Source organism: Pan troglodytes, chromosome X (genome assembly GCF_028858775.2).
Source record: "Pan troglodytes isolate AG18354 chromosome X, NHGRI_mPanTro3-v2.0_pri, whole genome shotgun sequence".
Classification (NCBI taxonomy): Eukaryota; Metazoa; Chordata; class Mammalia; order Primates; family Hominidae; genus Pan; species Pan troglodytes.
In genome coordinates this window covers 47,879,885-47,907,535 of record NC_072421.2, presented here as the reverse complement: position 1 = coordinate 47,907,535, position 27,651 = coordinate 47,879,885, and the positions used below count along the sequence as shown (strand labels likewise).

At 43.5% G+C, this 27,651-nt stretch overlaps 1 protein-coding gene across 18 annotated transcripts in view; it reads left to right on the top strand.

The window, feature by feature from the left end:
• The window catches only part of ZNF41 (zinc finger protein 41), a 40,032-nt gene extending 14,574 nt beyond the window's left edge, over positions 1-25,458 (top strand). For 2 of the 18 annotated variants that reach the window (XM_054676787.2, XM_063804508.1), the window contains exons 2-5: positions 2,627-2,887; positions 13,941-14,067; positions 14,323-14,418; positions 20,855-25,458. In XM_054676787.2, the coding sequence (XP_054532762.1) occupies positions 2,816-2,887; positions 13,941-14,067; positions 14,323-14,418; positions 20,855-22,899 (2,340 nt within the window). In that variant the 5' untranslated portion in view covers positions 2,627-2,815 and the 3' untranslated portion in view covers positions 22,900-25,458. Of the gene's footprint in view, positions 1-2,536; positions 2,974-13,900; positions 14,068-14,322; positions 14,419-20,854 lie in introns of all 18 variants that reach the window. The other 16 variants (XM_054676785.2, XM_054676786.2, XM_054676783.2 and 13 more) reach the window with 11 other exon arrangements.
• Positions 25,459-27,651: the final 2,193 nt, after the last annotated feature.

Sequence of the window (27,651 nt, the reverse complement as noted above, 5' to 3'; positions counted from 1 at the left end):
TCCCGAGTAGCTGGGATTACAGGCGCCTGCCACCACGCCCGGCTAATTTTTGTATTTTTAGTAGAGATAGGGTTTCACCATGTTGACCAGGCTGGTGTCAAACTCCTGACCTCAGGTAATCTGCCTGCCTCAGCCTCCCAAAGTGCTGGGATTACAAGTGTGAGTCACTGTGCCTGGCTGGTCGTGTTTCTCTTTTTTCTTTTTTTTTTTTGAGACGGAGTCTCGCTCTGTCACCCAGGCTGGAGTGCAGTGGCACAATCTCAGCTCACTGCAACCTCCGCCTCCTGGGTTCAAGCAATTCCCCTGCCTCAACCTCCTGAGTAGCTGGGATTACAGGCACACACCACCACACGCAGCTAATTTTTGTAATTTTAGTAGAGACGGGGTTTCACCATTTTGGCCAGGATGGGCTTGAACTCCTGACCTCGTGATTCGCCTGCCTCGGCCTCCCAAAGTGCTAGGATTGCAGGTGTGAGCCACTGCGCCTGGCCTCGGTCATGTTTCTCTTTCCTTTTAGGTTTTTATTACTTTTGAATTTTGATTGTTTGGAATTTTGATTATTTTTTAATCAATTTCTGCTAGTAGTTGCCTTTACCTTCCTTACAAATATGATTGTATATATTTTCTATATTACTAAATCCAAATAATATGGTACCAATATCTGCCCATGGAAATTTGTAATTTGCCTTCTCCTCATTTCACTCAGTAAATTTTCCAGGGAATTTGTTTGTTCGTTTGTTTGTATTTTTTTGAGACAGTCTCTCTCTCTCTCTCACTCAGGCTGGAGTGCAGTGGCACGATCTCAGCTCACTGCAACCTCCGCCTCCCAGGTTCAAGTGATTCTCCTGCCTCAGCCTCCCGAGTAGCTGGGACTACAGGTGCGTGCCACCACGCCTGGCTAATTTTTTATATTTTTAGTGTTTCACAGTGTTAGCCAGGATGGTCTTGATCTCCTGACTTCGTGATCCGCTCGCCTTGGCCTCCCAAAGTGCTGGAATTACAGGCGTGAGTCATGGCACCCGGCCAGGGAATTTTTAAATTTCCACATAGTTAATAGTAATAGCCTTATTTACTACAAATGCCCAATTACATTGTTTTTCTTTATCCAGATATAATTATATATCAATTGCAAGAATCCTTTCTCAAAACTGCTTTCCTGTTTTGACATTTCTGTTTCTATTCCATTTACCATTGTTTAGACTATTCCCTTGAGTGTTCTCCTGAGATTGGAATATTGGCATAAAATGCTAGAAATGCTTTTATATCTAAAATTGTCTTTCTTTTGCTCTGACAAAAGAATGGTATCTAGCTAGGGCAGGTTTAGAATTCTTGGATCTCAGTCCTTCTGTCTCAATGATTTGTAGAGTTTTCTTCTAACATGGCTTCTGTTGTTGCAAATAAATCTAGTGCCATTGTGATCCCTTTTCCTTGTAAATGACGTGTTGGTTCTGCCTGGAAGTGTTGGAAATGTCAGTATCTGAGGTCATCGATTCAGTCCATGAGAGTTTATTGATTGGGGTGCTAAGGTGGTGAATGATTGCAAGTCTGGGATTCACAGGGATTACAAGTCAGTTTTGGGGGGCCTGTAGCAGTCCTGGATTGGGACCTATGGACATTGGTTATTATAGTACTGTGTGAGTTGCTTTGTAATGGACTAGAACTTCTATTACTGAGGGTTTTATGGGAGTCATTGATCCTATTGATGGTGTGCTGCCTGGGTTGGTGATAATTTGAGGAGCCTGTGGAAACCAGTTGATGACACCATTTGGGACACAGTTTTTTGTCAACGGTGTGGGCTATAGGGATTTGGGAGCCTGTGCAGACCTGCAGGTTTTCAGGGCCTGATGGGAAGGGATAAGTATGAGTTTTCATCTTTGACAGAAGAAGATGGGCTCTATCCTTTGCATAGAATGTACACTGAATTACACAGAAGCTCAGTTTATGCTCAAGTGGCATGGTCACCCCTCAGCCAGAGCACTTTGAAGGTAGCAGGAACCACAGTGTTTATTGTGATTCTGCCATGTATAGAGTACCAAATGGCTCAGTAGTTAAGAAAGTATGCTTTGGAGCCAGGCATACCTGGGTTTGAATCCTTGTCCTTCCCCCTTATCTGAGTGATCCTGGGGCAAATTTCTTAATATTTCTGAACAGCTCTATCTGATGGTAAATGGGATTAGTAATAATAGTAATGCCTAGTCCACAGGATGAGTGTGAAAATTAAATGAGGTACCTAATAAAACATGCCTCGCACCTTGTAATAATAGCACTATTTAATACGAGTTGAGCATGTTCCAGGTACCAAGTAGGTGTGCGTAGAAGCATCATTTCATTTAATTCTAACAACCCTATGAGATAGGTATTTTCATCCTGTTATAAGATGAAGAAACTTCACACAAAGTGACTTCCCCAAATTCTAGCTAGAACATAGAAGAGCTTAAATACAAACCTCATTCATTTTACACCAGATCTTGTGAATTTTCCCCATGTTTTGCTTTAATACTTGGTGTGGGTTTTACCGAACTTTTCTCTTCCGCAGCATCCAGCACAGTGAGCGGCCCCTGGGCACCACCAGAAAACATTTGTGGGTGAACGTGGAGTGATGACCATGTGGACACTGTCTTTCCAGGGTTTCTTGGAGCCTCTGCAGAGTCTGGGGGCCAGGCTTCTTAGTGGAAACTGCAGGATCTTCCTTCTGACCCCTGCTTGCCTCGCCCCAGCAGCTCCGGTTGAGTCCACAGATGCCAGCTCAGCTTCCAGCTTGGGGAAGAGTGGGGTTGTCAGCAGGAGAGCCTGAGGGCTGAGGCCCAGCGTGAACATGGCAGCTAATGGGGACTCTCCCCCATGGTCCCCGGCCCTGGCTGCAGAGGGACGTGGCAGCTCATGTGAGGTGAGGAGGGAGAGGACCCCAGAGGCAAGAATTCATTCAGTGAAGAGATACCCTGACCTGTCCCCAGGGCCTAAGGGCAGAAGCAGGTGAGTCAGAGGAAGTGGCAGATTCCGGACCTGCCACCCTGGAGACAGATCAGGGTCCTCTTGCTGAGAGTGAGCACCACTTGGCTGATGAGGCCACATCCAAAGCCCCGTGTGTTTCAGTGGACAGTGTAATGTGGCTGATTACACTAGAGGAGAGGGAGAATGTGGAAGGTGAGCCCTACAGCCTAGGGAGTGGGGGCAGCTCCCTGCAGGGCAAATGAGGGTGAGGTCCAGGTAGAAGCAGCCACTATCCATAGCCAGGGAGCCTCCATCCCCCACCCCAGCACCAACCCTTCCCTCTCCATCGGCTCTTTACAGATGTCGGCTGATCCCCACCAGTGCCCCTTTCCCCCAGGTCTCTGGGGATCTGGCGATTTCTCCTCTATCCTGATTTAGGTAGAGAAAAATCCTTTTTCTTTGGAACTTAGAGACTGGCAGGGTAGTAGGGCCACCACAGTCTCTGGGGCCGTTCTGGCTGTCCCTTCTTTCAAAGATGAATAAAATGGCCGGGCACGGTGGCTCATGCCTGTAATCCCAGCACCTTTGGGAGGCCGAGGTGGGTGGATTGCTTGAGGTCAGGAGTTCAAGACCAGCCTGACCAACATGGCGAACCCCCATCTCTACTAAAAATACAAAAAGTTAGCTGAATGTGGTGGCACATGCCTGTAATCCCAGCTACTTGGGAGGCTGAGGCAGGAGGAGAATGGCTTGAACCTGGGAGGTGGAGGTTGCAGTGAGCTGAGATCATGCCACTGCATTCCAGCCTGAGTGAGACTCAAAAAAAAAAAAAAGATGAATAAAATGCCCCAGAAGACACATGACTCGCCCAGGCCTCTCAAGTTGGCGGTGACAACACTAGACTGGAGCCAGGTCTCCTGACTGTGTCTTCCACCCTCACCGCACCACAGCTGAGATCAGGTTTCCCGCTCAGAGCTCCCTTTCAGATCAGAGTTCCCATTGAGATTCTATAAGCCGAGGAGGACCACGAGCGAGCCAGACCCTGCCCGACAGCTCCCTCCTTTCAGACCTACCTGTGGATGCTGTTGGCTCTGGAAGGGTTCATTATCTCAGGGACTCAGGGTCATGCAGTCATTAGGATAATATTAAACTTTTAAATATTATTTTTTTGGTCATTTTATAACTTCATAATAAAATATTAGAAAGTATACGTTAGCAAATAGAAGAAACTAAAAAATTACTTGTCGTTCCAACATTACCCAAAGTTAACCAGTGTTAACATTTAGCTGTATTTCCTTTCAGTTGTTTTTTCCTTTGTATGTGCATGTGTGCATGTGTGTGAGTATACGTGTGGGGCCAGAGTGTGCATACATACTATACACATACACATATATAGCTAAAGTTTTAAAACAGAATCATACTCTTTGGTTACCTCATTTTTAACTGGGCAGTTTAACATAATTTGCTAAGCAGCAAGTATTTTTCTTCATACACTTATGATGTCCATAATTTAGCCAGTTCACTATTTTTTTAATTTTATTTATTTATTTTAATGTTTTTTCTCTGAGGCAGTCTCCCTCTGTTGCCCAGGCTAGAGTGCAGTGGTGCAATCTCAGCTTACTGCAGCCTCAACCTCCTGGGCTCAGGCGATCCTCCCACCTTAGCCTCCCAAGTAGCTGGGACTACAGGCACATGGGACCACACCCAGCTGGGCTCAAACTCCTGGGGTCAAGTGATCTTCCTGCCTTGGCCTCCCCGAGTGCTGGAATTACAGGCTTGAGTCACCACCATGCCCTGCATATTTTATTTTTAATTGACGAATAATAATTATGTATATTTATGGTGTACAATGTGATGTTTTGATATTTGTATACATTGTAGAATATTTAAATCAACCTAATTAACATATCCATTACCTCAAAGACTTATTTCTTTGGTGATGTGAACATTTAAAATCTGCTCCCTTTGCAATTTTGAAATAACATTACATCATTATTAACTATAGCCACCAAACTGCAATAGATCTCAAAAACTTATTCCCTCTAACAAAACTTTGTATACTTTGACCAATGTCTCCCCATCCCCCCACAAGCAGTCCACTAATAATGTGCATTTAGGGTATTTCAAGTTTTCTATTGTGATTAAAACTGCTATGATAAAATTCCTACATTTAAATCTTTCTGCCAGCTGGGCATGGTGGCTCATGCCTATAATCCCAGCACTTTGGGAGGCCAAGGCGGGCAGATCACTTGAGCTCAGGAGTTTGAGACCAGCCTGGGCAACATAGTAAGACCCTATCTCAACAAAAATACAAAAATTAGCCAGGTATGGTGGTGTGCACCTGTAGTCGCAGCTACCTGGGAGGCTGAGGTCGGAGAATCATTTGAGCCCAGGAGGTTGAGGCTACAGTGAGCCGAGATCACACCACTGCACTCCAGCCTGGGTGACAGAGCGAGACTCCATCTCAAAATAAATAAATAAGTAAATAAATAAATACATCTTTCTGCCAAGTCATTGAAATTATGTTTTTGAGTCAAAGGTATAGGGGCATTAAATAGCAAGGGAATCAATGCTTGACAGTAGTACACTTCCACCTTGTCTAAGCTCTGCTCAATCATGTCAGTCATGGACCCACAGGTTAGGGCCATGACAATGTGGTCCTCCCCACTCCTGCACATGGCCTCTTGCCCAGCCAATAGTGGGGATTTCTAGACGAATGATTCTGGGCTCTGCAAGGCACATTTCTCCATTCATCTCTTCTTTCCCAACCACAGATCTCTGACCCACCTCAAGAGATGGAAATGACCGAGACCCTGGGGGGAATATTATTTATTGACTTATTTATTGGTTAGGTTCTTGGTTTTTTCATTAAACATCAGGGAGCGGGGTATAGGCAGAGATACCTAGGAACCAATAAAAATATCCCCAGGGTTTGAGGAGCAGCCAGTTGTACCAAGAAACAGTGGCTGAAGATGGAGAAGAAGCAGAGGGATCAGTAAGGTAAAGAGGGCTGGGAGGAGTCACAACGGAATAAGGAACAGGTACCATGGTGCACTTACTAGAGATGAATAGCCAAGGGGTCCAGGGTATAGGTGGAAGAATAATGAAGCAAACAGGACATGAGTCAGACGCTGGAGCCAGAGACCAAGAAACAGTTTCTGAGGCTGGAGAAGTGGTGATCACTGAGGAGCAGGGAAGAGCCGAGGGTTAAAGAACAGTGAGAAGGATCATGAAATAGGAGGAGTTACCAGGAAATAGAGGAACCAAATAGCAGCCAGACAGAGCAGTCAGTATCCAGAGGGGTGAGGAAGCAGAAGAATCAGATAAAATGGAAAAGGCAAACATATCCAAGGAACTGGGTATGAGCCTGAGGGACAAGCAACTTCCCGAGGAACCAGGAAGCAGTTCCTTGGTTTAGAAGAGAGCTTGAGGGCATAGGCAAAAGACAGCGATACCAGGGAACAAGAAATGTGAAATACGACCCAGAGAATGGATTGCAGCCAGAGGAACCGGGAGACAATTGCTGAGGCTGTAGAATGGGCAGAGGGATCAGGGAAGGGACAGAGCCCATGGAACAGGTGGAAAGATGAGAGAAGAGCCTCTGAAGCTGCAGAATGGCCTAGAGTACTGTGGAACACCTGGAGCAAGGAACAGTCACTGAGGCTGGGGGGCAGCCAGAGGGAGCAGCCAAAATGTGCTTGGGGCTGAGGGTCCACCAGAGGCCCCGGGAAGTAACCAGAGGAACTAGGGAACAAGTCAAGTGAGCATTAAACATGTATCCAGTGTGGGTAGCAGCCTGATTGACCAGTGGCCAGCTAGAGAGACTAGAGGAGAGCCAGAAAGAATGGTATAACTGAAGCGAGTTAACAGCCCGAGGGCCCATGCAGTAGTTACTGGGGTGAAGGCACAGTTGGAGAGTCTGGGAAACAGCCAGAGTTCCCAGGACCGTCCTGGTTTGCCTGTGACTGAGGGGACATGGGACTTCCAGTGCTAAAACAGGAACATTCCTGGGCAAACTGAGACACTTGGTCACCCTACCCAGGAAGCAATCAGAGGAACCAGCCAATAGTTAGATGTAATGTTGAGTAATGGAGGCAGTGGAAGTACAGAATCCAGCTGTGGCATAGAACACGCAATAGTGCACTTTAGTGGGTAAGGGCATAAGCTAGCTAGTTAGGTACTACTCAAAGTGTGGTCCACAGACCAGATGCATGAACATCACGGGAGAGCATAGTAGAAATGTATTCAATGGCCAGGCACGGTGGTTCGCACCTGTAATCCCAACACTTTGGGAGGCCAAAGCGGGAGGATTGTTTGAGGCCAGGAGTTCAAGACCAGCCTGGGCAACATGGTGAAACCCCATGTCTACAAAATAAATAAATATATGTGTGTGTATGTGTGTGTGTGTGTGTACACATATATATGTGTGTGTGTGTGTGTGTATATATATATGTGTGTGATATATATATATATATACATACAAAAAAAAAAGCCGGGTAGGGTGGTACTGAGGTGGGAGGATCATCTGAGCCTGGGAGGTGGAGGCTACAGTGAGCCGTGATTGTGCCACTGCACTCCAGCCTGGGTGGCAGAGTGACGCCCTGTCTCAGAAACAGGAAGGGAGGAAGAAAAGGAAGGAAAGAATGGAAAGAAAGAAATGTGCTCAAGGAACTGTCCAAGGACAGGGAAGAATCAGGAGACTAGAGATTAGTCAGCAGAATCCAACAGCAGTCAGTCTGTGTGAGCCAGGAACAGCTGGAAGGAACAAGAAAGGCCCTTAGGGACCAGGGAACAGTCAGGTAGACTAGCACACAATCAGAATGGTGCCACAGAACAAGGATCAGCTGGAGGGACAACAAAGGGAACACAGGACAGTCAGAACAGGAAACAGGAGGCATGAATAGTTAGAGCGATCCAGGTAGAGTCAAAGAAAGCGATAAAAGAACGGGGGTACTCGGAAGGAACAAGAGACATTTAGAGGGAATAGGAAACAGAGGGACCAAGGAAAAGTCAGAGGGAACAAGAACCAGCAAAGGGAGCAGGGACAGATCTGGGCAGGCAGCAAACAGCTGTACAGGAAGCAGCAAGGGAAGCGGGGAAAGCCAGAGGGAGGGAAGAGCAGTTGCAGGGCCACAGAGAACAGTCCCGGGGAACAGGAAACACTCAGATGGACAGGGAGGAGTAAAAGTAAAAATACAATTTAAAAATTTAAAAATTAGCTGGGCATGGTGGGGTGCACCTGTAGTCTCAGCTATTCAGGAGGCTGAGGCTGGAAGGATCCCTTGAGCCCGGGAGTTTGAGGCTGCAGTGAGCCATGATTGCACCACTGCCCTCCAGCCTGGGCAAAAGTTTTTACAGCTGGGTGCTGTGGCTCATGCCTGTAATCCCAACTACTTAAGAGGTGAAAGGGTTGCTTGAGCCCAGGAGTTTGAGGCCAGCCTGAGCAACACTGTGAGACACCCTCCTGCACCACCATCTCTACAAAAAAGTAAAAATAAAATTTAAAAATTAGCTGGGCATGGTGGTGTGCACCTGTAGTCTCAGCTACTAAGGAGGCTGAGGTGGGAAGGATCCCTTGAGCCCAGGAGTTTGAGGCTGCAGTGAGCCATGATTGCACCACTGCATTCCAGCCTGGGCAACAGAGCAAGATCCTATCTCAAAAAAGTAAAAAAAGAGGCCAGGCACAGTGGCTCACACCTGTAATCCCAGAACTTTGGGAGGCCGACTGGGCAGATCACTTGAGGCCAGGAATTCTAGATGAGCCTGACCAACATGGTGAAACCCCATCTCTACTAAAAATACAAAATTAGCCAGGCACTGTGGCAGGCATCTATAATCCCAGCTACTCAGGAGGCTGAGGCACTAGAATTGCTTGAACCCGGGAGGCAGAGGTTGCAGTGAGCCAAGATTGCACCACTGCACTCCAGCCTGGGCGACAGAGTGAGATTCTGTCTCAAAAAAACAAAGGAAAAAAAGAAAATATCCTGGCCAGGCGCGGTGGCTCAAGCCTGTAATCCCAGCACTTTGGGAGGCCGAGCCGGGTGGATCACCTGAGATCAGGAGTTCAAGACCAGCCTGGCCAACATGGTGAAACCCTGTCTCTACTAAAAATACAAAAATTGGTTAGGCGTGATGGTGGGTGCCTGTAATCCCAGCTACTAGGGAGGCTGAGGCAGGAGGATCACTTGAACCCGGGAGGTAGAGGTTGCAGTGAGCCAAGATCAAGCTACTGCACTCCAGCCTGGGCGACAGAGTTAAGATCCTGTCTCAAAAAAGAAAAGAAAAGAAAAGAAAATATCCTTAATTTTTTTTTACGAAGACAGTTGATACTGTACATATATTGAATACTGATTTTTTTGAATACTGATTTTTTAAAATCACTGTTTTTAAACCTTTTTATCATGAAATATTATACGTATTTTGAATAATGCCACTATAAATATTCTTGAATGCATCTCCTGTTGTACATGTGCACATATTCCACGTGGGCATATATATTTCCATGAGTGGACTCACTGTGTCATATTGCCTGCATGTCTTCAACATTACCAGTTAGGGCCAAAATACTTTCCAGCACAGTTGTAGCAATTCCCACCTCCTCCATCAGCAGTATGAGAGTTCTTGCACCATATTCTCTTCAACACTTGGTATTATCAGTCTTTTTCATTTAAGACTTTCTAGGGGTTGTGTAATGCTATCCTTTGTGGTTTTAATTTGTATTCCCTGGCTACTAAGAAGGTTAAACCTTTTTTTATGTTTATTAAAGCCTTGGATTTCCTCTTTTGTAAAATGAATGCTTCACCCATTTTTCTACTAGGTGGTCTCTTTTTTTCTTATTGGTTTGTACAAGTTCTCTACATCTTCTAGCTGAGCCCTTTGTTGATAATGTATGTTGGAGATATCTTCTACTCTGTGACTTTCCCTTTGTTCTCTTTTAATGCTGTGTTTTAAATGAATAGTAGTTCTAAGCTTTGTTGTAGAAAGACTTATCAATTTTCATGGTTCATGTTTGAGAACTATTTTCCTAATTCAAGGTCATGAAGATAGCCATCTGTATTATCTTCTAAAGGCTTTATAGTTTTTGCCTTTCACATTTAAGTCTATAATACATCTGGAATTTATATATACTTTTGAAATGGGATCTCACTCTGTCACCCAGACTGGAGTACAGTGACACAAACATGGTTCACTGCAGCCTCCACCTTCCAGGCTCAAGAGATCTTCCAGCCTAGCCTCCTGAGTATCTGAGACTGCAGGTGCTTGCCACCCCACTCAGCTAATTTTTATATGTGTGCTATATATTTTATTTTTTTGTAGAGACCGAATCTCGCCATATTGCCCAGGCTGGTTTTAAACCTGGACTCAAGCAATCCTCCTGCCTTGGCCTCCCAAAGTGCTGGGATTACAGGCATGAGCCACTGCACCTGGCCTTGGAATTGATTTTTTTTTTTTTTTTTGAGATGGAGTCTCGCTTTTGTCACCCAGGCTGGAGTACAATGGCGTGATCTCAGCTTACTGCAACCTCCGCCTCCCAGGTTCAAACGATGTTATTGTTTTGGCATGTAATGTGAAATAGAGCTCAGATTTTACTTTATTTTTTCTATACACAACCTTGTCTTCTTTTCTTTCTTTCTTTCTTTTTTTTTTTTTTTTTTTTAGATAGGGTCTTGCTCCGTCACCCAGGCTGGAGTGCAGTGGCACAGTCATGGCTCACTGCAGCCTCAGCTTCCCAGGTTCAGGTGATTCTCCCACCTCAGCCTCCTGAGTAGCTGGGACTACAGGCACACGCAACCATGCCTGGCTAATTTTTTGTGTTTTTTGTAGAGATGGGGTTTTGCCATGTTGTCCAGGCTGGTCTCAAACTCCTGAGCTCAAGTGATCCACCTGCCTCAGCCTCCCAAAGTGCTGGGGTTACAGGTGTGAGCCTCCACGCCCAGGCCCTGGCAACATTTGTTGAAAATATTTTTCCTCACTATCTGCCTGGACACCTTTGGCATAAATCAGGTGACTGTATATGTGGGTCTGTTTCTGTACTCTTTTTTTTTTTTTTTTTTGAGACTGAGTCTCACTCTGTTGTCCAAGCTGGAGTGCAGTGGCCCAGTCTTGGCTCACTGCAACCTCCGCCTTCCAGGTTCTAGTGATCCTCCTGCTTCAGCCTCCCAAGTAACTGAGACTACAGTCACGTGCCACCATGCCCATGTAATTTCTGTATTTCTAGAAGAGACGAGATTTCTCCATGTTGGCCAGGCTGGTCACGAACTCCTGACCTCAAGTGATCCACCTGCCTCAGCCTCCCAAAGTGCTGGGATTACAGGCCTGATCCACTGCACCCGGACTGTACTCTATATTCTGTTGCAATGGATTATTTGTCTATCCTAGCACCAGGACAACAATGTCTTAAATTTCCATTGCTTTGTAAGTCTTGAGGTCTTGTAAAGCATGTCCTCCCACATTGCTTTAACTATTCAAGAGTGTCTTGGCAGGCCGGGCACAGTGGCTCACGCCTACAATCCCAGTGCTTTAGGAGGCTGAGGCAGGTGGATCACTTGAGGCCAGGAGTTCTAGACCAGCCTAGGCAACATAGGGAGACCCCTGTCTCTACAAAATACAAAAAAAAAACAACAACAAAAAAAACGAAGCAGCGTATGGTGACGTATGCCTGTGGTTGAGGCTGCAGTGGGCTGTGGTTGCGCCACTGCACCCTAGCCTGGGTGACAAAGCGAGACCATGTCTCTGAAAACAAGATACAAAATAATTTTTTTTAAATGCCTTAGCTATTCCTGGCCATTTGCACTTCCACGGAAATTTTAGAATTGGTTTGTCAGATTTTACAAAAATCCTGTTGTGATTTCAATTGGTGGGATGGCATTGAATGTATTGATTTCTGCTTTTTAAAGATTTTTTCTCTTGGGCTTTACTCTATTGTTATTTTTATAATGTCTTTATTTCGATGCTTAATGCATGGAATTTTGGACTTTATTCTTTTGTAATATGAGCACTGGAGACCCTAATTTCCACTTTAGTTACCATTTCTTAATCCAATAAATTCTTACATGTACTGATTACATTGATATTTAGTGTATCTTCTTAGACGATCAGTTATTTTGAACTGTATTTTTAAACTTTAAAATGATGATTTCAGAAAAGTTTCGTCTTATTACTGATTTCTGACTTAAATACACTTGGTTTAGAGATGGTCTGTAAGAGATGGTTTCTGTATCGTCTCTATCTGTGTGCCCTTCCTGGTTCGTCTCATCTGTTTCCCAGCTCTATATGAGAACTCCCAAATCTTACCTCTATAATAGCCCAAAAGCTTATTGTATAACTCCCTGCATGTTTTACCACCTTTATTTCAACATGGACAAAATGTAACATTATGTTTCATTCTCTTCCCCACTCCCTTCCTAATCTACTAGCCCCTCTCAGTATATAACACCACTGTCTGCATGGTTGTACAAAACCGATAACTGAGAATTGCCCTAGAATTCTTTCTTTTTCTCACTCCCATAATTCAGACTCTTTAAAACAGCATGAACACCTTCTTTTTGTTTGTTTGTTTGTTTGTTTGTTTTTGAGATGGAGTCTCGTTCTGTCGCCCAGGCTGGAGTGCAGTGGCGTGATCTCAGCTCACTGCAACCTCCGCCTCCTGAGTTCAAGCAATTCTCCTGCCTCAGCTTCCCGAGTAGCTGGGATTACAGACACCCGCCGTGCCCGGCTAATTTTTGTATTTTTGGTAGAGACGGGGTTTTTGCCATGTTGGCCGGGCTGGTCTCGAACTCCTGACCTCAGGCGATCCGCCTGCCTCAGCCTCCCAAAGTGGTGGGATTACAGGCATGAGCCACTGCGCCCAGCCAACACCTTCTTTTACTTGCCCATGACAACCACTGCCTTAAGTCCAGATTGTCTTATTCTCTCACATAAACTCTGTAGTGCATCTCCAGACTGATCTGGACTCACCCATTTCAAACATTCCTCGTGATCAATCCTTTTTTTTTTTAGACAGAGTCTCACTCTGTATCACCCAGGCTGAAGTGCAATGATACAATCTCGGCTCACTGCAACCTCCACCTCCTGGGTTCAAGCAATTCTCCTGTCTCAGCCTCTCAAGTAGCTGGGATTACGGGCGTGCGCCACCACGCCCAGCTAACTTTTGTATTTTTAGTAGAGACGGGGCTTTACCATATTGGTCAGGCTGGTCTCGAACTCCTGACCTCAGGTGATCCACCTGCCTCGGCCTCCCAAAGGGCTGAGATTACAGGAGTGAGCCACCGTGCCCAGCCTGATGTATGTTGAATACTGTTTGAAATCACACAATTACCATCATGTCTTTTCCTGCATATAAATTGCAGTCCATTCTCTATTAGAAAAAAAGACTTGTTCCTTTTTCTGATGCTAGTATATCTCTACTGGATTTTCCTCATAGTCACCTTCTCAATATACTATACAGACTCCTTTCCTTTATATGGTACTACTTGCAGTTCCCAGAATCCACCATGTATTTTTCTATTTTCCTTTCTCCACACTGTTGCTCATGCTTCTCCCTTCTAGATAACTCTCGCCCCACTGTCTCTATGAAATCTAACCTTATACCTCCTATACTTTTCTTCCAAATGCCTAAAGCTCCCTTTGTGTCTTCTGTTGGTTATCCAAGTCTTTAAGTTGCTTTATATTTTACTCAACTCTTTATCACCATTGCCTAGCACATCATCTGACACATAATCGGCCAGTATCTTGTTTTTAAGTTAGCTGGAGGGCTTAAAGAGAGCCCATTTAAAATCCTCATTTTGAAAAGAGAATGAATGAATACATGAATTAATGTAGTACACAACAAATGTCAAGATACTTTAATAAGTTTTTTAGCTCTCACAAAATAAAATACAAAACTAAGTACTTAGTGAAAACCCAATATGATACATTATGGTAAAAAGCATTAAAAACAACTTGCTATCTACCTTCTTCCATCCCCCAGTGCTGACCATGCTGCCTTGAACAGCATTGTGTCGTTACAGGCTTCAGTGTCATTTGAGGACGTGACTGTGGACTTCAGCAGGGAGGAGTGGCAGCACTTGGACCCTGCCCAGAGACGCCTGTACTGGGATGTGACACTAGAGAACTACAGCCACCTGCTCTCAGTGGGTAAGCACGGCCGCCCTATGCATCTGCTAATGAGGGTATTTCCATTCTTGGCTGCTGAATGCTGCCCGACACCTAACCTATGTGATGGTGTCATCCTGGATTTGTCTGGGATTCAGTTCCTTTTCACCTCTGTGATTATTACTCTGTTCCCAGTGAAATGTGTTTACTTTTCTGAAAAGCAAAGGGAAAGTGTCACTGAAAGGCCCCTGAAACCCAATCAGCTGGACCCAATCGTGTATCATGTCCTGTTAACAGGGTACCAAGTTCCCAAGTCAGAGGCTGCCTTCAAGTTGGAGCAAGGAGAGGGGCCATGGATGCTGGAGGGGGAAGCCCCACATCAGAGCTGTTCAGGTGAGTGAGCATGACCCAGACAGATGGGGACATGGAAGTCAGTATCACTTTCCCTAGGAAAGCCCGATGCCTTTGAAACACTCTGAAGATAACCCATCTTGAAAGTTCTAAACTTTTGGAGTCAATTGGAGATAGTTGACAATAGCGCTCAAATACCTAAATGCCATTTCCATGTATGACCCTTGCCACATTATTGTCTTCTTTGATTGGCCTTTTGGCAAGAGAGCTGTCTCTAGTCTCTGTACTCTGTATCACATACCACCCTGTCTTATCTAGGACCTTTTTATTCTTCCTACTCTACCCCTGCCCCCCATCTTAGTCTTTTCTTATACATCCAAGTGTTTTAAAATTTCTGTGGCCCAGGCTGGAGTGCAGTGACATGATCTTGGCTCAATGCAACCTCCACCTCCCAGGTTCAAGCGATCCTCCCACCTCAACCTCCCAAGTAGTGGGGACTACATGCACATGCCACCTTGCCCAGCTAATTTTTGTATTTTTTGTAGAGACGTGATTTCACCATGTTGGCCAGGCTGGACTCGAACTCCTGGGCTCAACTGATCTGCCTGACTCGGCCTCCCAGAGTGCTGGGATTACAGGTCTTTGCTGGGATTATGGGTCTTTTTTTTTAATTTTAATTTTAATTTTTATTTTTTTTTATTTATTTATTTTTTGAGACGGAGTTTCGCTCTTGTTGCCCAGGCTGGAGTGCAATGGCGCGATCTCGTTTCACTGCAACTTCCGCCTCCCAGGTTCAAGCGATTCTCCTGCCTCAGCCTCCCTAGTAGCTGAGATTACAGGCATGCGCCACCACACCCAGCTAATTTTGTATTTTTAGTAGAGATGGGGTTTCTCCATGTTGGTCAGGCTGGTCTCGAACTCCCAACCTCAGGTGATCTGCCCGCCTCAGCCTCCCAAAGTGCTGGGATTACAAGCATGAGCCACCGTGCCTGGCCAGGTCTTTTCTTTTATTCCAATTCTCCATATCCATTCTTTATGCCTCCTCCCATGGGCAGCTGATCTAATGTGTTTGAACCTTGAAATTGTGTGATATTCTCTTAAAGCCTGAAGTATTGGTTTATGAGTATGTATTTTTATTATATATTAAACATATTGTACTATGTTTCTCAATTCTGTTCCTTTTCTTTTCACTCATTCCTATGGTCTCTCCATATTTTAGTGTGTTTGTCTGGCTTTGTTCTTCAAATTGCTACATAGTATTTCACGATGTCCCCAGCACCACATCATACTTAACCACTCACCTAGTCATGGAGGCTGAGCATTGTGTCCAAGTCCCATCTAATACAAACAATTCTGCAATCAACTTCTACATAAATGTTTCCTTACAGGGTATGAGAATTTCTCAGGGATGTGTAGAGAAGAGAGGATTTGCGCCTAATCATGGAGTATCTCATCCAGAATAGGACTGAGTACCACCATATTATTCTCAGATTAGCTGCACTGTACAAGTGTTCTGGCTTCCCCAGTGTTTCTGCTAACAATTAGTAGTACCAGAGTTTCTCATTTTTTGGTCAATAGTGGGTATAAAGGGGTAGCTCTCTGTTTTTTTTTTAACCTCGTGATGCAACAGTAGGGTATCTCATTTTTAATTTGGACATTTCATGATTTACCTGATACCTCTTTGAGCTTCCCTCCTATGAATTACCTTGTTCATAACATTGCCCTGGTTTCAATTGTGCCTCCTCAATTGTCTGTTTCTTACTGATCTGCATCCCATTTATTATTTGCCCCCTTTTCAGCCTTCTCTTCCTCATTTTCCCCATAAGCAAGGTTTCCCTAGGGACCTTTTCTCCTGTTCAGTCTTTTTCTTTTCTTTTTTTGTTTTTTGAGACAGAGTCTCACTCTGCCACCCAGGCTGGAATGCAGTGGTGCCATTTCGGCTTACTGCAGCCTGTGCCTCCTGGGTTCAAGCGATTCTCCTGCCTCAGCCTCCTGAGTAGCTGGGATTACAGATGTGCACCACCATACTCTGCTAATTCTTGTATATTTAGTAGAGATGGGGTTTTGCCATGTTGGCCAGGCTGGTCTCAATCTCCTGACCTCAAGTGATCTGCCTGCCTCAGCCTCCCAAAGTGCTGGGATTATAGGTGTGACCCACCGCGCCCGGCCAGCTCCATATTTTCTGCTGCCTGAATTGTAATTATTCTATTCCTGATTTGATTTGCTGATTCCATTGTTTTTACTAGTTCATATTAAATGCTAATGAAAGATATCTTTACCTAAAACATTCTATTTCTCTTGTCATGAGCATTATGAAACAAACCTACAATTATTCTCCATTACCTAGTATATGACAATTAAACTCTTCTTTCAAAGAAATAAACAACATGGCCACATATTTCCAGTTCAACTCGTATCTGTATATTTTCTGTAACCTCTGCTCAACTCCATTTTTAATATTTTCTTAATGTTGACCATATCTGATAGTCCTCCCTGAATCTGAGTGTTTATTCTGTGCTCTGTCTATTCAGATGAGACATTTTCCACCTTGTGATCAGTTCTCACCTGTCTCACAAAATGGCTTTTAATTATTCTAGCCTGTATGGCTCTTTCCTTTTTCTCATCCTCCATCCCACAAGAATTCTGAGAAAATCACAGGATTTTAGTGTATAGGGTAACTGAGGCTTTTACCTCTATGTTTTTAGAAAGTCTCCGGAATTAAGAGCCTGTTTCAGGCTGAGTGTGGTAGCTCATGTCTGTAAACCCAGAACTTTGGGAGGCCGAGGCGGGAGGATCACTTGAGGCCTGGAGTTCAAGACCAGCCTGGGCAACACAACAAGATTCCATCTCTATTTCAAAAAAAGAATTTAAGAAAAAAGAGCCTATTTCTTTTTATAGAAAAATCTATTAATTTGACAAATAAGAATTGTATGTATTTATCATGTACAACATGATGTTTTGAAATATGTATACATGAAGAGCCTATTTCTTGTAGTATAACTCAGGGTCTTACCGAGGGAGAAACCACAGACTAATGTGAACAGAGAATGGTTAACATAAAGATTCTTTGCAGCCAGGCATGGTGGCTCACACCTATAATCCCAGCACTTTGGGAGGACAAGGCAGGTGGATCACCTGAGATCAAGAGTTCAAGACCATCCTGGCCAACATGGTGAAACCCCGTCTCTACTAAAAATACAAAAATTAGCTAGGTGTGGTGGCCCACGCCTGTAATCCCAGTTACTCAGGTGGCTGAAGCAGGAGAATCGCTTGAACCCAGGAGGCAGAGGTTGCAGTGAGCCATGGGACTGGAATAATGAGGGATTTGCTAGCAAAAAAAGAAACTCTGAAGAATAAAGGAATAGCAGATAGAAAGCACAGCAGGTTCTTCTAGGGTTGTGAGCAAGCATCCAAGGAAGAGGCTCCCTACTTCCCAGGGATGAAATTCAGACCTTGTAGGGAGGGCACAACCATGGCTCGAGGCAGGTAGAATACTTGCTGTGGTGCTGTGCTGGTGGAACTTGCTGGAAACCTGCCCTCTAGGATTCCAGGGAAAGCTATTGATGCGGAGGTGACTCACTGGAGCTATTCCACTACAAATCGTCTGAGAGTAAACTGGGGGGTGTTGGGTGCTGCTGACTGTACAGCACTGCGGGGGCCTGCAGGAACTAGGTGCTTGGGAAGCCATATGAGCTGCAGGAGCTGGGTGCTGGAGAAGTCACCCACACTGCAGGAGCCGAGCTCTAGAGAAGACCGTGAGACCTGGGTACTGGGGACACTACATGTGTGTCAGGAGCCAGATGTTGGCAAAGATGCCCACACTACATGAGCCTGGTGCTAGACAGCCTGCCCCTGCTGGATGAGCCTGCTGAGTGAGCCCCCTAGAACCAGGAAGCAAACCCTCCTCATCCTGCAGTGTCTCTCTAGCATCTTACACTGACAAAGTTTAATATCGTGCCAGCTGGCAGAAGAAAAAAATATTTAAAGAGATCGAGATCCACTTTTTAAATTTTTAATTTTTATGGGTACATAGGTATATATATTTATGGGGTACATGGGATATTTGGGAGTTTTGGAGTTTTTTATTTTTGAGACAGAGTCTCGCTGTCACCTAGGCTGGAGTACAGTGGTACAATCTTGGCTCACTGCAACCTCCACCTCCCGGATTCAAGCAATTCTCCTGCCTCAGCCTCCCGAGTGGCTGGGATTACAGGTGCATGCCACCATGCCTGGCTAATTTTTGTATTTTTAGTAGAGACAGAGTTTTGCCATGTTGGCCAGGCTGGTCTCTAACTCCTGACCTCAGGTGATCCACCTGCCTTGGCCTCCCAAAGTGCTGGGATTACAGGCACATGCCAACATGCCCAGCTAATTTTTGTATCTTTAGTAGAGACGGGATTTTGCCATGTCTCAAACTCCTGGCCTCAAGTGATCCACCCACCTCAGCCTCCCAAAGTGCTAGGATTACAGACATGAGCCACCGCACCCAGCCTGCATGGGATATTTTGATACAGCATACGATGTGTAATAATCACATCAGGGTAACTGGGGCCAGATCCGTTTTTGTTGAGCAGGCAAGGAAGGGTGAATTTGGAACTGAGAGGCAAAACATTGATAACCAGCATACTTATTCTTCAGTTTCCTGAAGTGGAGCATGTAGAAAATATTTAGTAAATGAATTTATTGAATTTGGGGATATAGGCAGAGGAGGAGATTTTTCCTCTTTCAGATGAAATTTTCAAGTGTCTGCTCAGAGGAATTCAAAGGAACATACATTATATTTGGAAAGGGAAGATGACTGCATGAAATGTTAACACTCTCACCCTTTGTGTATTTGTCCTTTCTGTTATAAAACTGTGCCAAACTGAGTATCAATATGAATGGTACAGTGTCTGCTTTACAAATTCATAGCAAACATAAGCTCCCTAGAGGTATACCAAAATTAGAGCTAATATTTAGAAGGACAATACATTTTGGATATGCACAGAGGAACAAAACAAGAGGCTAAATATAGATGTATGTCTTCCCCTACATGATAATTCTGAGGTGAATGGGTCCAGTTCAACAAGTCAACTCTAATCCTGATGGGTCATTCAGGGACCATGTTCTAAGTCACTCCTCTGGCATCTCCTGGGGCATTGTTGTCACCTGCCTGGTTAATGATGGGTCACTGTGGAGTCCAGTGGGAAGAGGGAAGAGGAAATAGAGGACATTTGCCCACTGTCTTAAGGCTGGCCTGCAAGTAGCATATATCACTTCTGCTCATATTCCACTGGTGAGAACATAGCAAGGCCAGTGGATGTAAGGCCCAGCTACATTCTATTCCTGTAAAAGAAGGGGAGAATAGATCTCAGGGGAGGGCCTGCAGATTCTGCCACAGATAGCTTTCCCTTTCCTCTTTTACACGCCTTGTTATAAGCATGTATTCCTGGAACCAATAGAAACTGCAGCTGGGGCCGGCACGGTGGCTCACACCTGTAATTCCAGCACTTTGGGAGCCCGAGGTGGGCAGATCACTTGAGGTCAGGAGTTCAAGACCAGCCTGGCCAACATGGTGAAACCCCGTCTCTACTAAAAATACAAAAATTAGCTGGGCGTGGTGGTGCATGCCTGTAATCCCAGCTACTCGGGAGGCTGAAGCAGGCGAACCACTTGAACCCGGGAGGCGGAGGTTGCAGTGAGCCGAGATCGCACCACCGCACTCCAGCCTAGGTGACAGAGCAAGACTCCATTTCAAAAAAAAGAAAGAAAGAAAGAAAGAAACTTGCAGCTGGTTATAAAGTTGGAGTGCAAATGTCTATTTACTGTTTGTCTATGTCAGGATGGCATGTTGCAACTAGTTTTCCTATAGATATAAAGGAATTGGTGTTTGAGGCATATAGATTTAATGTTCAAATTAACATTAAATTTGAAGGGCTCCACTCATAATGGTATAGAGGGAAAAGCAAGAAGAAGCAGAGAGCTTAGTAAAGTGGTGGAGCTGATATGTATTAAGAACATAAATTCTGAAATATTTCTTCCATGCCAAGCTTCCCCTCACAGGCTGCAGTTTCTTCTGGTTACTCTACTCACAATCCAGGCCTCTTACATAGTGGAGCTGGACTCCCAGAGTTCAAATCCCATCTCTCCCACTTATTTAGCTATTCGATATTCAGCAAGTTGCATGACTTCTCTGTGCCTCTGTTTTCTCAATTGTAAAACAAATGATAATCGTAGCTACCTCATAGGGTTTAGTGAGGATTAAATGAGCTGTTTCATGTAAAGCACTTGTAACAGTCTCTGTGCATCATAAATGGTATACAGTTGTTTTGCATTTATTAAGTGTTCTATAAGAATGTTGTGTTGCTACATTATTACTACTATATTGTCCTATGGGCTCTTCCATTTATCTGTGTTCATCCTGTCTGAACTACATGTCCCCTCTAGCCTCTGCTGATTGTTCTTTGTGTCGTTTTCATTTCTTTCATTTTCTTTTTAGGTGAGGCTATTGGGAAAATGCAGCAACAGGGAATTCCTGGAGGAATTTTCTTCCACTGTGAGAGATTTGATCAACCCATAGGAGAAGATTCATTGTGTTCTATTTTAGAAGAACTGTGGCAAGATAATGACCAGCTAGAGCAACGTCAGGAAAACCAGAATAACCTTTTAAGTCATGTGAAAGTATTGATTAAGGAGAGGGGCTATGAACATAAAAACATTGAAAAAATAATTCATGTGACTACCAAGCTTGTTCCTTCAATTAAAAGACTCCATAACTGTGACACAATTTTGAAGCATACTTTAAACTCACATAATCATAATAGAAACAGTGCAACAAAGAACCTTGGCAAGATTTTTGGAAATGGTAACAATTTCCCCCATAGCCCTTCCTCTACTAAGAATGAGAATGCTAAAACAGGAGCAAATTCCTGTGAACATGATCACTATGAAAAACATCTCAGCCACAAACAAGCTCCCACCCACCATCAGAAAATTCATCCTGAGGAGAAGCTTTATGTGTGTACTGAATGTGTAATGGGCTTCACTCAGAAGTCACATCTGTTTGAGCATCAGAGAATTCATGCTGGAGAAAAGTCCCGTGAATGTGACGAAAGCAACAAAGTCTTCCCCCAGAAACCCCAGGTTGATGTACATCCAAGTGTTTATACAGGAGAAAAACCCTATCTGTGTACTCAATGTGGGAAAGTCTTTACCCTCAAATCAAACCTCATTACACATCAAAAAATTCATACCGGGCAGAAACCCTACAAATGCAGTGAATGTGGAAAAGCCTTTTTCCAGAGATCAGACCTCTTTAGACATCTGAGAATTCATACAGGAGAAAAACCTTATGAATGCAGTGAATGTGGAAAAGGCTTCTCCCAGAACTCAGACCTCAGTATACATCAGAAAACTCATACCGGAGAGAAACACTATGAATGCAATGAATGTGGGAAGGCTTTCACAAGAAAATCAGCACTCAGGATGCATCAGAGAATCCACACGGGAGAGAAACCTTATGTATGCGCTGACTGTGGGAAGGCCTTCATCCAGAAATCACATTTCAACACACATCAGAGAATTCATACTGGAGAAAAGCCGTATGAATGCAGTGACTGTGGGAAATCCTTCACTAAGAAGTCACAACTCCATGTGCATCAAAGAATTCACACCGGAGAGAAACCCTATATATGTACAGAATGTGGAAAGGTCTTCACTCACAGGACAAACCTCACCACACATCAGAAAACTCATACTGGGGAAAAACCCTATATGTGTGCTGAATGTGGAAAGGCTTTTACTGACCAGTCAAATCTCATTAAACACCAGAAAACTCACACTGGAGAGAAACCCTATAAGTGCAACGGCTGTGGAAAAGCCTTCATATGGAAGTCGCGCCTCAAAATACATCAGAAATCTCATATTGGAGAGAGACACTATGAATGCAAGGACTGCGGGAAAGCCTTCATCCAGAAATCAACACTAAGCGTGCATCAGAGAATCCATACAGGAGAGAAACCGTACGTTTGTCCTGAATGCGGGAAGGCCTTTATCCAGAAATCGCACTTCATTGCGCATCATAGAATCCATACTGGAGAGAAGCCTTATGAATGCAGCGACTGTGGGAAATGCTTCACTAAGAAGTCACAACTCCGTGTGCATCAGAAAATCCACACAGGTGAGAAGCCCAATATATGTGCTGAATGTGGAAAGGCCTTCACTGACCGATCAAATCTCATAACACATCAGAAAATCCACACTAGGGAGAAACCCTATGAATGTGGTGACTGCGGGAAAACCTTCACCTGGAAGTCACGCCTCAATATACATCAGAAGTCTCATACTGGAGAAAGACACTATGAATGTAGTAAATGTGGGAAAGCTTTCATCCAGAAAGCCACACTAAGTATGCATCAGATAATTCATACAGGAAAGAAACCTTATGCTTGTACAGAATGTCAGAAGGCCTTTACTGACAGATCGAATCTCATTAAACACCAGAAAACGCATAGTGGAGAAAAACGCTATAAAGCCAGTGACTGAGAAAGTCTTCACCTGGAAATCACAACTGGGTATGCATCAGGTATCTAATAGTAGGGAGGAGGAAGGCCTGTTGCTGCAATCATTGTACAGGGGCAAATGGGTATGAGAGACTGAGGCTTGAGTGAACTGAAGGCAAACAGAGCCAAGTATCCTTCAGTCCACTGGAAAGACAAGTTCCTGCATCACCACAGTGTATATGCAATTCTATGCATAGGAAGAGCCTTTAGAGAAAGCATTTGAGCGAAAGTCATGTTTGGTGACATGATTCATACAGACCTCTTGAGCTCCTGGAAATAGTAGAATTAAGACCTGAGGAGATGACTCGTCATCTCTTATGCTTCACTTTTTGGATAAAGAACTTTTTAAATTCAGTACTGATTGGTTCAGCATATCCTGGGACATAAAAGTACTCACTACTGGGAAAAACTTTTTCAAATTTCTAGGTTGAGGAGAAGAGTTTTCATTGTCCAAACACTGGCAGGGCACTGACATCAAGGCAGAAAACCTACTTGGGAATGCAGATATCTGTTTTTGTGATCATTGGCACTTAAGACATAGAAAAGATTCCCATGAAAAACTTTTTTCTTTTCTCTTCCCTTGGGAAGTCCTCATGGTATATATATTTTAAGTGCAATGGAATTTTTAAATTTAAAGATATAACTTTATGAATTGAGAAATTAGGCCTAGCTGTAGCCTATGTTACAGAAATATAGTCATTGAATGATACAGACATATAAAGGTAGTAGTTGTCTCATTATTAATTCCCTGCTGGGAGAGCAGGTGAGTCATACCCTATAAGAAGTATGCATGCCTTCTAACCTATGTCCCCAAAGCTGTCATTTGCATAAGCTGCAGGCCATAGATTCCTGATTCCCTCAGTAACTGACCCTACGACAATGGAACTGATCCACGGCACTCTAGATTTTCAGGCTAACCCACCAACACCCCTGCTTTCCTTGGGATTTCCTGAAAAAGAATGGTTGAAAAATTGAGTTTCACTTCCTAATATTTTGTTTTTCTTCCTATTTGGTTAAGGTATATTCATTTCCTACATGCACATTAAGGGTAGTTTTGTGTAGACTGCTATGTGATAAAGTCATGTTGCATTGCAATTAGTTATTCTAAGACATAATTACAGTTTATCATAGTTGAATAACTGGAAGACTTCTCAAGAAAGAGCACTGCTCTTTTTTAACACTGATATATAGACACGTTCTCATTTTCCCTTAAACATTTTTTACAATACTCATAAAAAGGAACTTTCTTTCTAGCATGCAATTGTATTTTTATTTTATTTTAAAATCTTTTTATTAAACTATAATGTATACAGAAAATGCATATATCATAAACATACAGCTCAGTGCATTCTCAAAAACTGAACATACTCAGATCAAGAAACAGAACATGACCAGCACCCCAGAAGCCTTCCCCACTTTCCCTTCCAGGCAAGCCCCCAAGGGTATACACTATCCTGGCTTCTCACAGCATAGATTCATTTTGCCTGTTTTGTATTTTATATAAATTGAGTCAATTATATATCATATAATTGAGCCATATACTCTTTAGCATCTGTCTTCTGTCATTCACATTATGTATGTGAGAGTCATCCATATGTTGCATATAGTTGTAGATAATTCATTTTCATTGTCATGTTGTATCCCGTTCTGTGAATATGCTGCAATATAATTTATCCATTCTACTGTTTGTAGACATTTGGGTTGTTTGCAGCTTGGGCTATTAGGAATTGTGTTGCTGTGTATTGGTGAACATATGTATGTATTCCTGTTAGGTCTGTACCTAAGTGTATCCATATGTTCAGCTATATGTTATAAAACCAGTTTTCAAGTGGTTGTACCAATGTACACTCCCACCAACCCAGTATGCGAGTTCTAGTGCTCCACATACTTGCCAACATTTGGCATTTTCCATCTTTTTTACTATAGCCATTAGTGGTGGGCACATAGTGATATGTCAGTTTTAGTTTTTGGTTTTATTTTCTTGTCCTCCAAACCATTGTAGTATCTCCCCAGGATAGATGAGTGATGGCTGAGACCTGAGACCTAGGCCTGTTCCTCACATGACTGCACCATTTTACATTCTATCAATGTATGAGGGTTCCGGTTTCTCCACATCCTTACCAACTCTTATTATTATTAGTCTTTTTTATTATAGCTATCCTAGTACATGTGAAGTGATATTGTGATATTAATTTACACTGCCCTAATGATTAATAATATTGATCATCTTTTATTGAGAATCTTTGATGAAGTGTCTGTTTAAATCTTTTGCCCATTATCAGTTGGATTATTTGGGTTTTTTTATTGTTGAGCACTGATAGTTTTTAAAAATATATTCTGGGTGTAACTTCACTATCAGTCCATTATCCTTGCAAAGGTTTTCTCCCAGTCTCTGGATTGTCTTTTCATTCTCTTAAGAGTGTCTTTTGAAGAACAGAACTGCTTATTTTGATGAAGTCCGTTCTTTCCATTTGTTCATTTCTGGGTTGTGCTTTGAGTGCTGTATCTAAGAAATCCTTGCCTAACCAAAGATTACAATGATTTTTTCCTGTGTTTTCTTCTAAAGGTTTAAGTTTTACATCTAGATCTAGCATGTATTTTGAGTTATATGGTGTGAAATATGGATCCAAGTTCTTTTATGTTTTTGTTTTGTTTTGTTTTGTTTTTGCTTATGGATATTCAAATGTTTCCACACCATTTGTTTAAAAATACTACCCTTTCTCAATATTTTGACTTTTATCAAAAGTCACTTGTCCAGGCCAGACATGGTGGCTCATGCCCTGTAATCCCAGTGTTTTGCAAGGCTGACATGGGGGGATCACTTGAGGCCAGGAGTTCAAGACCAGCTTGGGCAACATGGCAAGATCCTGTCTCTAAAAAAATTTTTTTTTACATTAGCCAGGTGTAGTGGTGCATGCCTATAGTCCCAGTTACTCAGAAGGCTGGGGTGGGAGGATTGCTTGAGCCCAGGAGCTAGAGGCTGCAGGGAGCTATGATCCACACCACTGCACTCCAGCCTGGGTAACAGAGTGAGACCCAGTCTCTTAAAAAAGAAAAACCATCACTTGTCCAGAGGTGGAGCTTCTGGAATGGTAGGGTAAGGAGCTCATCAAAACCCCTCCCCCAAAAGCTTTTTTTAAATGGTCAAAAACTACCAAACCTTGATAAGAATAGTGGGGTCTATGGCATTTAGACTTGGAGCTGCTCCCATCCACAGCTCTGTGGGCATGGTAGCCATGAGGAATGGAAGCCTCACTGTAAATGGAGGGAGCTGACCTGACTCTGAGCTCCAGAGAAAAGCTCCATGCCTAGGGGTATTGTCAAAAACAACAGCAATGTTGGTAGCAAGTAATTGGGGAAGGCCAACCTCACAGCTGCCTGAGGCTGCAACATTGTTTGAGTGAGCAGCAGACCAGACAAAAAATTAAAGGGATATGGAAAATAAGACAGCAGTAGTGGGAATTGATAAGTCCATGCATATGCATGAGGATGTGGAAGGCTGTGTACATGACCACAAAATATCAGGTACCTAGATGAATGTGAGACCCTATACAAGCCGAAATGAATGCCAGCACAGACTTACAAGCAGACCGAACTTAATATGCGTACTCAAACTCACACAGTTATCCCCTTAGTGGAAGCCATACTGGTTTGAGGTGTATAATCACAACTTCTAAGCAATCATTGGATAAAAATAAGCAATGCAGACCCACAGGTGACCCCAAGGAAGCCAGGCATAAAAACGGAAAGAATTATTTAAAAACTAAACAGCCAGGGTGTGGCGGCTCACACCTGTAATCCCAGCACTTTGGGAGGCTGAGGCAGGAGGATCATCTGAGGTCAGGAGTTCAAGACCAGCCTGGCCAACATGGTGAAATCCCGTCTGTACTAAAAATATAAAATTAGCCAGGTGTGGTAGCGCATGCCTGTAATTCTAGCTACTTGGGAGGCTGAGGCAGGAGAATCGCTTGAACCTGGGAGGTGGAGGTTGCAGTGAGCTGAAATCGCACCACTGCACTCCAGCCTGGGCAACAAGAGTGAAACTCCGTCTCAAAAAAAAAAAAAAAACTAAGCAGAGACATCAGTAACTGCACACTGAGGGATGAAAAACTCTACAGAATTAGTCCCCACGAGTCCCTAAACAAACAAAAAACAACAGCAACAATAATAACTGTGGAGGGTGGGGTCATAATCCAGAATTACTAAAATATCTACAGTGTCAACTTTTTAACAATTATGAGACATGCAAAACAAACAAACTGCACACACAGAGAATTCTGGTCCATACACAGGGGAAAAAAAATACCAGTCCACTAGAAACTGTCTCTGAGGATGTCCACATGTTGCATTTAATAGTTAAAGACTTGGTGTCTTTATATATTAAATAGCCACATGTGGTGGTACATGCCTGTGGTCCCAGCTAATCAGGAGGCTGAAGCAAAAGGATCGCTTGAGCCCAGGAATTGGAGACTGCAGTAAGCCATGATAGTGTCACTGCACTCTAGCCTGTGCTACAGAGCAAGACACTGTCTCAAAAATAAAAAATAAAAAAAATAAAATATCTAGTTCACCAAAAAAAAAAAAGACAGAGAAAGAGAAAGAACAAAAAAGATATGAGAGCTAAGGAAAACAAATCTCAAAATGGCAGATGTAAATCTATCCATATCAATAATTATATTCGAAATAAATGGACTAAATTCCCCAATCAAAAGGCAGAGACTGTCATATTAGGATG